This window comes from Cetorhinus maximus, chromosome 1 (genome assembly GCF_964194155.1).
Source record: "Cetorhinus maximus chromosome 1, sCetMax3.hap1.1, whole genome shotgun sequence".
NCBI classification, from domain to species: Eukaryota; Metazoa; Chordata; class Chondrichthyes; order Lamniformes; family Cetorhinidae; genus Cetorhinus; species Cetorhinus maximus.
The window spans coordinates 74,190,808-74,205,250 of record NC_135879.1 but is presented as its reverse complement, the minus strand read 5'-3'; the positions used below and the strand labels follow the sequence as shown (position 1 = coordinate 74,205,250).

The 14,443-nt window shown below is 42.5% G+C and overlaps 1 protein-coding gene across 3 annotated transcripts in view; it reads right to left on the bottom strand.

Moving 5' to 3' along the window:
- Window positions 1-13,468, bottom strand: part of LOC144680895 (uncharacterized) — a 44,706-nt gene extending 31,238 nt beyond the window's left edge. For 2 of the 3 annotated variants that reach the window (XM_078542422.1, XM_078542432.1), the window contains exons 1-3: window positions 12,788-13,468; window positions 7,770-7,856; window positions 7,275-7,508 (exon numbers count right to left, since the gene is read on the bottom strand). In XM_078542422.1, coding sequence (XP_078398548.1) covers window positions 7,275-7,508; window positions 7,770-7,856; window positions 12,788-13,309 — 843 coding nt within the window. In that variant the 5' untranslated portion in view covers window positions 13,310-13,468. The remainder of the gene's footprint in view (window positions 1-7,274; window positions 7,509-7,769; window positions 7,857-12,787) is intronic. The other variant, XM_078542441.1, reaches the window with a different exon arrangement.
- Window positions 13,469-14,443: the final 975 nt, after the last annotated feature.

Sequence of the window (14,443 nt, the reverse complement as noted above, 5' to 3'; positions counted from 1 at the left end):
ACCACCTTTAACACCTCCCTGTTCCTTTGTCTGTAACATCTTTTGATCATCTGCTCCTATCACTGCTTGTTTGTCCTTACAACCACCCCCCCTCCCCACAACTTCTCTCCCCCCCCCCCCACCTCCCCCGACCTTAAACCAGCTTATATTTCACCCCTCTCCTAACTTCACTCAGTTCTGTTGAAGGGTCATGAGGACTCGAAACGTCAACTCTTTTCTTCTCCGCCGATGCTGCCAGACCTGCTGAGTTTTTCCAGGTAATTCTGTTTTTGTTTTGGAACACCTAAACAAACTCTCCTTTCCTCTAATTCTGGCCTCTTGTGTCTATCACCATCCAGATGTCTCACATTAGCAACTCTGCCTGCAGTGGCCTAGGCCCCATGTTCTGTGCTGCTCCATCACCCCACGATACATTAAGGCCTTCTTCACTGCCCACTTCTGTGGCCAAATTTTTGTTCAACTCTCCTAACATTTCTTCCTTTGCTTCAGCATCCATTTTTTGATTATGCCTCTGTGAAATGCCGTGAAACAATTTGGTACATTAAAAGGTGCTATAAAATGCAAGTTTTAATTGTTGTTAAAATGCACTAATAGCTTTTAAAAGGAAAATGGATACTGATGGACGGGTGCATGCAAAAAGAATCCAACGATGGATATTGGGGCTCTCATAAGATCTCTAATCAGCTTTCATCTTTTGCTTACAACTACGACAGATTTATTATGTAGATTGTGAAACAGGGCTATCATTGTGTAATTTGGATTACATTGCCTCTCTTCATTCTTCCTACCAAAATGCATCACTTCACACTTCTCCACTTAATGAAACATAGAACGGCTAACAGCACAGGAGGCAGCCATTTGGAATGTCAAGTCCTTGTTGGTTCTCTGCAAGAGAAACTTAGCTTGTCCAACTCCTTTTCTTTTTGTCTTTTTCCTCTCAGGCGCTTATCAAATTCTTTCCAGAAAGCCATGATTGACTCTGCCTCCACCAAATGCTCAGGTCGTGCATTCTAGATCGTAACCACTCACTGCTTAAAAAGGTTTTCCACATGTTGCCTTTTGTTCTTTTTCCAATCATTTTAGATTGATGTTCTCTGGTTCTTGACCCTTCACCAATGGGTACCGTTTCTCCCTCTATACTCTGCCTACATCCCTCATAATTTTAAATACTTCTTTCAAATCTCTTCTCAACATTCTCTTCTCCTCCAATCTGTTCACCTAACTGAGATCCCTCATGCCTGGAACCATTCTCATAAATCTTTTCTGGACCCTCTCTAAAGCCTTCTGTTACAGACGGGGGGGGGGGCGGGGGAGGAAAGATAAACTGAAACACCCAATTCCCTTTCCTTCTGTCATAATCAGTGTGGTGTGTTTTTGAAAAGGTAGTTGCGTGTGATTCAAACCCCCATTAGTGTGTAGTCAATTTAAGTGTATCATCAGCAGACTCTCGTGGATTTAAACAAAGAGGATTATTTATTCGCACTCACTCAAAGATCTAATCACTATGTCAGTCACACACTACATACTCAAGAAAGATACAAGTATTAAGCCAAAAGAATAATGATCAGTTCATATGTCGTTGCGAGGCCAGTGAAGAAAGCTTTGTCTCACTCTGGAATTGTAGTTCAGATCACTGGAGTCAGATATCAGGGTTACTGCAGAATTCCTTCGAAGAGAATAATATTTAGTAGGTAATAAAGACAGGCATTCGTGGCTGTTGTATCAGGAGGTCCAATTTCTTTACAGGTGAACTCAGAGGCTTGGAATCAGGCTAGGAGGCTTTAAAAAACTTTCACGCCTCTCAGTTCTTAAAAGGCAACGGTGGCACAGTGTTTCTCTGCAGCTGTTGTCTTGTCAGTGTTATTCTGCAGACTGCCCCCAGGTCTCTTCTGAGTTTCAGGATAAAAAGATTTCAGAGATAAAAACAAAAAACTATTGCGGATGCTGGAAATCCAAAACAAAAACAGAATTACCTGGAAAAACTCAGCAGCTGCCCGGCCTCGCAAAGACATATGAACTGATCATTATTCTTTTGGCTTAATACTTGTATCTTTCTTGAGTATGTAGTGTGTGACTGACATAGTGATTACTCTGCTGAGTTTTTCCAGGTAATTCTGTTTTTGTTTTAAAAAGATTTCAGTATCAGCGAACCATGGTTAATGGCCATTAATATTCAATAGAAGGTAGATGGTGGTCTTTCGCACTTAACTTGTGGATAATTGGCCTCATTGGCTTTCCTCTGTTACATTGCAAATCTGGAGACATAGAGTCTAGTAGTCCACTGACTCTGTGTTTTGGAGTAAGCTTCGAGCAATGACAGGCGTGAATTCTACAAAGGAAGCACGTCTAGGCATGTCCATTCAAGGGGGACATCCCCCACCCAGTATGATTCAATTTGGAACTTTCTGGAAGCTTGATAGTCTGGGTTGAATTTGCAAAGGTCATCTGACTGCCTTGGCAGCCATCTTAACATTTCATCAGTGTTCATTTTTAAATAAATAAAGGCAGTTCCAGAAGCTTCCATACAAGCATAGACCGTGCTTAAAGCTATGGAGTTGACATGCCTTTTACTGGGCATGACACTTCAATTCTTCTTAAAGTGTGGTGCCCAGAACTGGTCATGATATTCCAGTTGAGGTGGAACCATCATTTTATAAAGATTCATCATAACTTCCTTGCTTTTGAACACTTAATTAAAAAGCTTAAGATCCCCTATGACTTTTTTTAAGCAGTTTCTCCACTGGCCCGTCTACCTTCAACGATCGCTTGAAAAGTCACCTGCCATGTGTTTTCTCATTTCACCAGACTATGCCCTCCTGAAGGCATATCACTATCACCGTCAGTGTTTACATATGCAAACTTTGAAATTGTACTATGGCCAGAATTTTACACTGGCTCTGCGGGTGTGTGCCCGATCTGACAGCACATGAAATTGCGCGAGATGACGTCGGGTGCGCGTCCCGACGTCATCGCGCACTTGCATGATACTTTACTCAGCGGGCATGCATGGCAGTTGGAAGCGTGCCCGTCAACAATTAAGCCCACCATGGAAGCAATTGAAATCGATTTTACGTGGCCCGTCCACTTTTATGGTCGGCGGACGGGCCGATTGGCCAGGCAGCCTTTACATTTTCACTGGAACCTCATCCAAGGGCAGGATGAAATGTCCGGGGTGAAATACAATAATTAAAGATATCTGGGGACTGATGTTTTTTTAGAGTTCTGTTGTCAGGTGCTTGAATGTGCTGCATAGGCCACAGTTTGGTGTATTCTTTTCTTGCCATTTATTCTGTCCAGGTCTGCAACTCTCTGAGGCAGTTCTGCAGCAATTGTCTGCCTTCAGCCAGCTCGCTAGAGGCACCCACCCGCACCCTCACTTTGTTGGCGCCTGCCCTCTTCCCGCCATCCCTGGCAGCGCTGAGGTTTTCTCAGCGCATGTTTCACGCTGGCTGGCCGTTAATTGGCCGGCCAGCGTGAAATTGAGCTTAGGAGCTGATCGCGGGCGGAAGCGCATTTCGCATCCACTTCTGGGCCCATCAATCATGCACACCTGACAAATGTAAGAATCAGGCCCATGTATACCCAAGCGAAGGTCATAGAGTCATAGAGGTCTACAGCACAGGAAAAGGCCCTTTGGCGCATTGAGTCTGCACCGGTCAATCAAGTACCTAACTATTCTAATCCCATTTTCCAGCACTAGGCCCATAGCCTTGTATGCCATTGCATTGCAAGCGCACATCCAAATACTTCTAAAATGTTATGAGGGTTTCTGCCTCTACCACCCTTTCAGGCAGTGAGTTCCAGATTCCCACTAGGTGAAAAAATTCATCCTCACATCCCCTCTAAACCTCTTGCCCCCTTACCTTAAATCTATGCCCCTTGGTTATTGATCCCTCCACCAAGGGGAAAAGTTCCTTCTTGTCTACACTATCTATGCCCCTCATAATTTTATACACATCTATCATGTCCCTCCTCAATCTCCTCTGCTCCGGGGAAACTAACCCCAGTCCTCATAACTAAAACTCTCCCAGGCAACATCCTGGTAAATCTCCTCCGCACTCTCTGTAGTGCAATCACATCCTTCTTATAATGCGTATTCCAGAACTGCACACAATACTCTAGCTGAGGCCTAACCAACGTTTTATACAGTTCCAGAAGAACCTCTCTGCTCTTATATTCAATGCCTCGGCTAATAAAGGCAAGCATCCCATATGCCTTCTTAACCACCTTATTTACCTGTCCTGCTACCTTAAAGGACCTGTGGACATGTACACCAAGGTCCCTCTGATCCTCGGTACTTCCCAGGGTCCTACCATTCATCGTGTATTCCCGTGCCTTGTTTGTCCTGCCCAAATGCATCACCTCACACTTACCCGGATTAAATTCCATTTGCCACTGATCAGCCCATCTGGCCAGCCCGTCTACATCCTCCTGTAATCTAAGACTATCCTCCTCACTATTTACCACCCCACCAATTTTCATGTCATCAGTGAACTTACTGATCAACTCTCCTAAATTCAAGTCTAAATTGTTTATATACACCACTAACAGCAAGGGCCCCAACACCGATCTCTGTGGAACCCCACTGGACACAGGCATCCAGTCACAAAAATATCTCTCAACCTTCTGCTTCCTGCCACTCAGCCAATTCTGGATCCAATTTGCCAAATTGCCTTGGATCCCATGGGTTCTTACCTTCGTTATCGTCTCCCATGCGGGACCTTATCAAAAGCCTTGCTGAAGTCACTAATATATATCAAAAAAAAAGTGGTCACACTATCAACCCCTGGGGAACACCACTGTGTATTTCCCGCCAGCTGAAAAATGTTCACCATTACTTTCTACTTCCTGCTCCTTAGCCAATTCAATACCAACACTGCTACTGTTCACGTTAATCCTATGTGTTTACATTTTGCTAACAATTCTATTATATTCTATTATGTATCTTTACTGAACACCTTTTGAAAGTCCACGGGCCAGATTTTCCCCTAACAACGCTGAGCAAACCTGCGTCAAGGTCCAAACTAGAGGCATGGGGGCCCACAAATTTGTACTTATCAGGGTATTCAGGATGGGCAGGAAATGTGGCAGGTCACAACTCATCGCTCACATAAAGCGACATTGGGAACAGTATTTGAAAGGCTGCTGCAAATCCAATTTTCCTTGACATTGGTATCTTGGTCAAGCCTGGTGGGTTCCTTAAGCCTATGCGAACCATGCCAGATAAGTCAGTTCATGGATCTTGGGGAAGCCTGCTGTGGAGTCAGGGACATTTCGGCAGGTAAGTTTAAAAGCTCTCGTAAACTTCAAATGCCATAAATAGATGCTGTATGATAAGTTAAATATGTTTTTAATGCAGTGATTAATCATAGTGTTCTGGCCTTAAAAGGCAATTCACCATTAAATTGACCAGCATTGTGTAAGTGTTCATGTGTATTGGAGTACTTTATCTACTGGATAAACTAATCCAATGCATTCAAAAGTAGTGAGAATCTGATTTAAATGGGTCATCTGGACACTGTGCTTTGATTTTTACATTGATTTAAAGTCTGGACACCCGTAATGCCTTTGAAAAAAACTGAACAGATGCCAGACTTCTTTGATTGAAACTCCATCTGGTAAGCCATTGAAAAAAAAAAGAGCAGGTAGCTGGGCATCAGCTCAGGAAACTTCAAAGACTTCATTATATTGAGGTCTATGGTGTTTGTTTATTTGGTTGGGCAATGGAATTTCATTATGAATGCATGTCCGAGTTCAAAACCCCAGAAATTGATTTAGTCCAACAGGGGTTGTTGACACAGCTGTAGAGGGGGCTGTGTGCTTTGTTTGATTGACAGTTTTATAAGTGGATAATATGATTAAATGTTTCAAAGGTTTTTGAATGACTGTTTGTTTAAATTGACAAATTAGTGAACACATGTTTTACAGGGGTGTGAATCTTTTTTTTTAAAATGTGGGTTGATGCATCCACTAAAATAGTGAAAAGAGTAATTTCAGATGAACGTGAGAGGTGTTTGTGCCCACTATTCCACAACTTAACTTCATGGGCCTCATCCTGGAGCAGCAGATTACCTAACTGTCTTTGTTGCATGTGAGGAACCTAACAGCAAGAATAAAATCATTTTTAAGTGGGTTAAAATGATCATGCCATTTCTTATAGTGACTTGAAGGTTACGGAGTTGCAAGAGATGACACAAAGTAACTGGATGCAGTTTTCTTGTTCTTAATTCTGATAAAGTTCATGTTTCAAAAATTCAGTTCCTAAAATTAGTTTTCCTAACTGGCAGTATTCCTATATTGCTGATTAGGGAGGAAAATTGTGACCAGGTTTACAAAGACTAAGTCAGGGCTACAAAGCCTGAATGGGGCAGTGGGGCTAACTGGCATGGACTCGATGGGCCGAGTGGACTCCTGTGCCACAAATGGTTCTATGACTTGAGAGGAGTGTTTTTTCAAGGAGAGTTTCAATGGTTTCATGTTTGATTGACAACTTTATGAGCTTCTAAGGGGGGAAATTTCTTTGAACTGGACCAGTGTGCGTGTACCACATGGAATGCAGCGGTTCAAGAAGGCAGCTCAACATCACCCTCTCAAGGGCAATTAGGGGTGGGCAATAAATGCTGGTCTAGGCAACGATGCCCACATCCCATTAATTAATTTTTTTAAAATGACTTTTTTTAATTCCATGAGCATTTCAAAGGCTTGCTTGTGTTATCATATGGCTCATCAGTTCTGTATAAAGTCAATACTGAGTTAGTAGGCATGAGGGGGTAATAACTTTCATTTATTAGCCCATATGCTTACAAATGTTAATTAATTTTGTTTCAGATTATTTTCTCTAAAGGTTTTCTCATCACTGACATTAAACTGACTGCTAGCTTGCTGCATTTATCCCTTTCCCCTTCTTTAAACAATGGTGTAACATTTGCAAACCTCTTTTTGTGGAATACTTGCAACTTAGGCAGAAACATTGTCCTTTGAACCAAATCCCATGATTTTCCCAGTTCAACCTGCAATTCTTCTACAATTTGAATAAATTCCCAATGACAAGTCACTAACATTAGCAGATAATAAAAATAAATCAGCTGTTCCAGAAGTCGACCCCCCCAGGTTCCCAAACCTGTATTTCAAGAACAGATGCATATAATGTCATATGAAGGAATGGCAGCATACTGGTTATGCTACAGGATGAGTAAGTCAGTAAATAGTAATCCATGGACATGAGTTGCTAACCAACAATCCCATTAATACAGTGAGACAGAAAGGTGACTTACCTTAAGAAAATTTACAGGATTACATTCGTTCACCAATCCCTCACATTCTTTCAGGTACTCCTCTATTGTTTCCTTCTGTGTTCGTTTTCCTTCCAGTCGAACTTTACGTTCGGCCTCCTTCCGCTCTTTTTGTTTTTCAATCTCGTCTAGCAACTGCTTTCTTTTCACCTCCACTTCCTCCAAAATGTTATCGAACTTCGTTTTAACAACTTCTTTCTCGTAGTCTAAAATGTACTAGATAAACAGCATGAATCAGCACATAAGTACCTCAATTTGTGCCAACTTTTATATAACAAAATAAAAGCGGTTGAAAAATTTAACCAGCAGGTATCCAACTGTCAGTTCAGAAGGACAATTTAATCTCTAGCACTTAACATTATGGCTGAGGTGGGTACTTCAGTTTGATACAATCTGCCTTATAATGCCGCAGAACTTAACAATTTGGACCGTGGAACTTTGAGGAAGAACATTCACCAAACAACTAGCATTTCTTACCTCATTATCTGATGGGGTGTCCTCAATTTCAATCTTTAGTCTGTTATTCAGCTGCCTCAGTTCTCTCAGGTTGTTGAAGTACTCAAGCTGCGAAAAGTGCAGATGCATGTTTCCATTTTACAGGTACAGAATACAACTCTAATGCTGAAAAAAGATGCATGTCTAAACTTTTCGTCTCGCACTCATCAGGACACTCACAAGAATACCAATATAAGGGGGAAAACAACATACTTTATGTGAAGAGAATGCTGATTGGCTGGCAAGTGGCATTGCAATGGAGAATGCACCACTGATGGTGACTGACAGTTAACTACCAAGCACTGTTTGAAATTTAAACCAGGCAGCTTGACCCCAGCCAATGCCACTTGCCAACCAATCAGCATTCTCTTCACATACAGTATAAATTGTTGTTTCCCCCCTTATATTGGTATTCTTGTGAGTGTCCTGATGAATACAAGACAAAAAGCTTAGACATGTTTCTTTTTTCAGCAATACAACTCTAATGATTTAGTTAATGGCAATTAAATTAGCTAGTCACAATCTGAAAATTTTGCAATACTGTCCTTCCATTCAATAGCACACATCAATTAGCAACGTGTAACTGTACATTTATTGTGCATGCCATTGGCTACTTGCAATGATCTTCCCTATAAAAAAAATTAAAATTTATATTTATATAGTGCTTTTCACAACGAACAGATGTCTGAAAGCACTTTACAGACAACGAAGTACTTGTGTAGTGCAATCACTGTTGTAATGTAGGAAAGGCGACAGCCAAATTACATGCAGCAAAGCCCCACAAACTGGAATGTGATAATGGCCAGATAATCTGTTTTTTTTGTGTGATGTTGATTGATGAGTAGGTATTGGCCATGAGTAAGTATTGACCAGGACATAATTCCATGGTTCTTCTTCGAAATAGGATGACATATTTTACATCCACCCAAGCAGGAAGATGGGGCCTTGGTTTAACATCTCACCTGAAAGATGGCACCTCTGACATTGCAGTACTCCCGCAGTACTGCACTAGAGTGTCAGCCTTGATTTGTGTGCTTAAACCCTGGATTGGGACTTGAACGCGGAACTGTATGACTCAGCTTTGAGAGTGCTGCCAATTGAGCATGGCTAACACAAGCCTCAACCAAGCCTCAATAATGAAATGTAAAAGTCATTATCGCTTGAACGTATGACCAGGAATTGGGCATATGGCCTCTTCAGCTTGTTAGATCTGGGCTGATCTGTATCTTAACTCCATTTACCTGCCTTGGCTAATAAACCTTTTAACATACTTTCCCAACAAAAATCTATGACTCTCAGATTTGAAATATTCAATTGACCTAACTGTGCAATAGTTTTTTTAAGGGAAAAAGTTCCAGATTTCTACTACCCTTTGCATGAAGAAATGCTTTCTGACATCACCCATAAATGAAAAAATATTGGCACAAATCAAGAAAAACCTAAAGATATTTTAACAATACATAAAGAGCAAGAAGATAACTAAGGAAAGAGGAGGATCAATTAGTGACCAAAAAGGTAACTTGTGTGTGGAGGTGCAAGGCAAGGGCATGGTTCTTAATGAACACTTTGCATCCATTTTCACAAAAGAGGCATGAAGCAGATATTGTAGTTAAGGAATAGAAATGTGACATGTTGGGATAAGCATGTTGAAGGTGGAAACGTGTTCAGCATCTTTGAAAATGGATAAACCACCAGGCTCAGATGAAACATAAACAAAAATACCATTGAACCATAGAAAAGTTACAGCACAGGAGGCCACCATTTGGCCCATCTTGTCCATGCCAGCCCGAGGACATCCAGGTGCCCTTTCTAATCCCACCTTCCTGCACCCGTCCCATAGCCCTGCAGCTTACAGCACTTTAGGTGCAGATCCAGGTACTTTTATTTAAAAGAGTTTAAAGTTTCTGCCTCTACCACCAACTTGGGCAGCGAATTCCAGACACCCACTACCCTCTGCATAAAAAAGTTCTTCCTCATGTCCCCCCTACACCATCTGTCACTTATCTTGAATCCATGTCCCCTGGTTCTAGAATTCTCCATCAAGGGAAACAATTTCATCCTGTCCACTCCATCTATTCCCCTCATAATTTTGTACACCTCAATCAAGTCACCTCTCGGCCTTCTTTGTTCTAAGGAAAATAACCCCCACCTATCCAATCTCTCCTCATTGCTACACTTTTCTAACCCTGGCAACATTCCTGTAAACCTCCTCTGCACTCTCTGTTACATCCTTCCTGTAATGTGGTGACCAGAACTGCACACAATACTCCAGTTGTGGCCTCACCAGTGTTTTATACAATTCCAACATTATATCCTTACTTTTATATTCTATACCTCTGCCAATGAAGGAGAGCTTCTTTACAACCTTGTCTACTTGAACTGCTGCCTTCAGGAACTTGTGTACTTGTATGCCAAGATCTCTCACTTCATCTACCCCTCTTAGTATATTCCCACTTATTTTGTAATCCCTGTAACTGTTTGACCTCCCTAAATGTATGACCTCACACTTCTCTATGTTAAAATCCATCTGCCACTTTACTGCCCACTCCACCAACCCATCTATATCATTTTGGAGATTATGGCTATCCTCTACACTATCCACTACTTGGCCAATCTTTGTGTCATCCGCAAATTTCCCAATCGTGCCCCCCACGTTCATGTCCAAATCATTAATATATAACACAAACAGCAAGGGTCCCAACACCGAGCCCTGTGGAACACCACTTGAGACAACTTTCCATTCGCAAGGGCATCCATCGACCATTACCCTTTGTTTCCTGTTACAAAGCCAACCTTTTATCCAGTTTGCCACATTACCCTGAATCCCATGGGATTTCCCGACCAATCTGCCATGTGGGACCTTGTCAAATGCCTTGCTAAAATCCATGTGCACAACATCCACTGCACTACCTTCATCAACCCTTCTTGTCACTTCCTCAAAGAATTCAATCAAATTTGTGAGGCAAGACTTTCCTTTAACAAATCCATGCTGACCATCCCTGACTAGTCCATGCCTTTCCACATGACAGTTAATCCTATCTCTCAGGACTGATTCTACTAATTTGCTCACCACTGAGCAAATAGAAAATATTTTTCCTTAGTTCTGATGAAGAGTCATACGGACTCGAACCGTTAACTGTGTTCCTCTCCGCAGATGTTGTCAGACCTGCTGAGTTTTTCCAGCTATTTTTGTTTTTGTTTCGGATTTCCAGTATCCGCAGTTTTTTGCTTTTATCTCAGATGAAACATATCCCAGGCTACTAAGGGAAACTAGCTAAGAAATAGTAGAGGGTCTAACCGTAATTTTTCAATCCTCTCTGGCTACAGCCATGGTGCCAGAGGATCAGAGGACTGCTGACGTTCCACAGTTGTTTAAAAATACTAGAAGGGATTGCTTGGCTAATTACAAGCCAGTCCACCTAATCTTAGTGATGGGCAAATTATTGGAAAAATTCTAAGACACGGTATAAATCATCATTTAGAGAAGCAGGGATTAATCAAGGACAGTCAGCATGGATTTGTTAAGGGGAAGTTGCATCTGACTAACTTGATTGAATTTTTTGAGGAAGCTACAAGAAGTTTTGCTGAGGGTTGTGTGTTTGATGTAGTCTATATGGATTTTAGCAAGACTTTGGATAAGGCCCCACATGGCAGTTTGCTCAGAAAAATAAAAGCTCCTGGGATACAAGGAAAAGTGGCAATTTGGATCCAAAATTGGCTGAGCGGCAGGAAGCAAAGAGTTATGGTCAAAAGGTTGCCTGAGGAGCTGTTTCCAGTGGGATTCTGGAGGGTTCAGTACTGAGTCCCTTGCTATCTGTGGTAGATGTCAACGATTGAGGCTTAAATGTGGGGGACATGATTTAGAAGATAGCAAATGACATGAAAATTGGCCAAACGGTAAATAATGAAGAGGAAAGCTGGAGACTGGTCAGGTGAGCAGAAAAGTGGAAAATGGAAGTGTGAGGAAGTGCATTTGGGGAGGACAAACAATGCAACAATGCAACGGAATACACAATAAATAGTAGGATTCTGAAAATTGTAGAGGAGCTATGGAGTGCATGTTCATAGATCCCTGAAGGTAGCAGATCAGGTGGATAAGGTAGTTAAAAAGGCATACAAGATACTTTACTCATATACTTTACTCCTCAGCCAATAAAGGAAAAAGTTAGCTAGTCCCAATCAGTGAAAATTCTGAAAAACTTCTTTCCTTTCACTAGCAATTGTATGTTTGCTCAAACTGCATAAAACACTAACTAAACCACAGCTAGAGTATTGCATACTGATCTGGTCACCGCACTATAGGAAAGATGTGATCGCATTACAGGGGATATGAGGCAGATTTATGAGGACGTTGCCAGGAATGGAGAATTTTAGCTTTGAGGAAAGATTGGGTAGTCTGGGATTTTTTTTTTTGGAACAGAGGTGGCTGAGGAAGATTTAACCCAGGTGTATAAAATTATGATACACCTAGATAGTGTGGCTAAGAAGGACTTATTGCCATTAGCAAATAAATCGATAACCAGCCATCATTGATATAAAGTTAATTGGTGGAAGGATTAGGCGGCAGTTGAGGATATTGGGGGTCTGGAACTGAATGCCTAAAAAGGGTGGTAGAGTCAGAAACCATCACCACATTTAAAAAATCTTGGTTGTCCACTTGAAACACCCTAACCTACAGGGCTAGGGACCAAGAGCTGAAAAGTGAGATTAGAATGGATAGCTCATTTTCATGGGCACTATGGGCCCAATTGCCTCATTCTATGCCGTGGATTTTCCCACGAATGGCCTAACTCTAATTCTAAGGTTATGCCTCCTTGCTCTGGACTGCCCCAGTCGAGGTAATGGGGTAGATTGAGAGAAACTATAAAATTCATTAAGCATCTTAAACAGCAGACTGTATCACCCTTTAATCTTATTTACTGGAGGGGGAGAGAAGCCTAGGGTATGCAACCTGAGAATGTAACCCTGGTGGCTCGCCAGGACGGTGTCTCTGCCTTTACCTTTTCCTCCTGGTAGATCATATCAACCAGATTGACGGCGTGGAAGACCCCGCGATGATCCTCGGACACGCACTGGCCGCACGCCAGCTGTTTGCAGACCTTGCAGAAAAGCTGCAGCTTCCTGTGCGGGTGGCGCTGGCAGAGCTCGCTCTCCCCGGGACCGGGAGCGGGAGCACCGGGAGCCCGCGCGCCGCCGCCACTCTCCTCATCCTGCGGCTCCTCCAGCCCAGTTCCTGCCATCTGCTGCTGCGATCGGAAAAGTTTCACCACCTCGGCCAAGGTGGTGTTTCCGGGCAAATTGACGGCTCCTTCGGCGATGAAGTTGTTCTTTCTGCAAAGGGGACACTCCAGCTGACTGTTCCTCCAGATGTTGTTGCTGCTGCTGTAGCCCAGGCCGTAGGAGAAGGATTTAGTGACACACTCCAAGATGCATTTCTTGCAGAAATTGTGCGAGCAGACGGGCAGGGTGGTGGGATTCTCGAACACCGACAAACAAACCGCACAGGTCAGGCTGGCCTCCATTTCGGCTAAAGGAAAACCCACCAACCCCCTCCCCTCTCTCTTCCCCCCAACACACAACCAGCCCAGGTTTAAGGTTTTGTTTTTCCTGACAAAAAGCGTTACACAGAAAACCAGGAATTGAAAGTGAAACTCTTCCGAGCGTTGTTACAACACGCCTCCAGGAAGTCCTGCCTTCAACATGCCTCTTGTCACTCACCATGTCACAAAGCAAAGACAGGAAATGCATCTGCAAAGAGGCTCAAAGCTTTGGCTGTGGGTCCCTGGTCAGAATCAATGTGCTTCAAAGTCGTGCCTTTAGTGAACTGTGTACAAACTCAACGTCCTACAATAGGCGCTAAATACTGTGGATTGTGGAAACCTAAAATAAAAACAGAAAATGCTGGAAATACTCAGCTGGCCAGGCAGCAGCAGTGAAGAGGAAAACAAGAGTTAGGTTTCAGGTCTGTGACCTTTAATCTGAGCTGAGAAAAGTTAGAAATGGTTTTGAGCAAATGAAAGGAGGGGACTAGAAAAACACAATAGAAGGCCAGTGATAGGGTCAAGGGCAGGATAGATTAAATGGTAAAAGGTTTCAAAAGGTTACAAAATGAAAGGGAGTGTAATTGGCAGAGCTTACATCATAAACTCTGCTCCCTTTTTTGTGTCTTTTTCCTGTTTGTTTTCCTTGTTTCTTAATCCCTTTACTTTGGGTTAGGACAGCTGCTATTTTGTCATTCACACCTCATCTAGACACATCTTTTGTTTGCTTACCTATCGTATTACACTTTAACAAACAATTTTTTCTTTCAGGTGTGAAGGATCACAAGCTTCAACAGCTCGGGTACCAACACCACTCTAGATCCTTCTTCTCCTTCACTTCCCCCTGAGCTCATCCCTTCTTCCAATCTCACCCCTTTCTGTGTATTGATAATATCCTCCAACCTTCCTCTCTCTGACCTTAAATGATCTGTCCTTAGCAAAGGCTTCAGCTACATCCGTTACGCGGCAATAATAATAATAAAAACAAAAAACTGTGGATGCTGGAAATCCAAAACAAAAACAGAATTACCTGGAAAAACTCAGCAGGTCTGGCAGCATCGGCGGAGAAGGACAAAGTTGACGTTTCGAGTCCTCATGACCCTTCAACAGAACTAA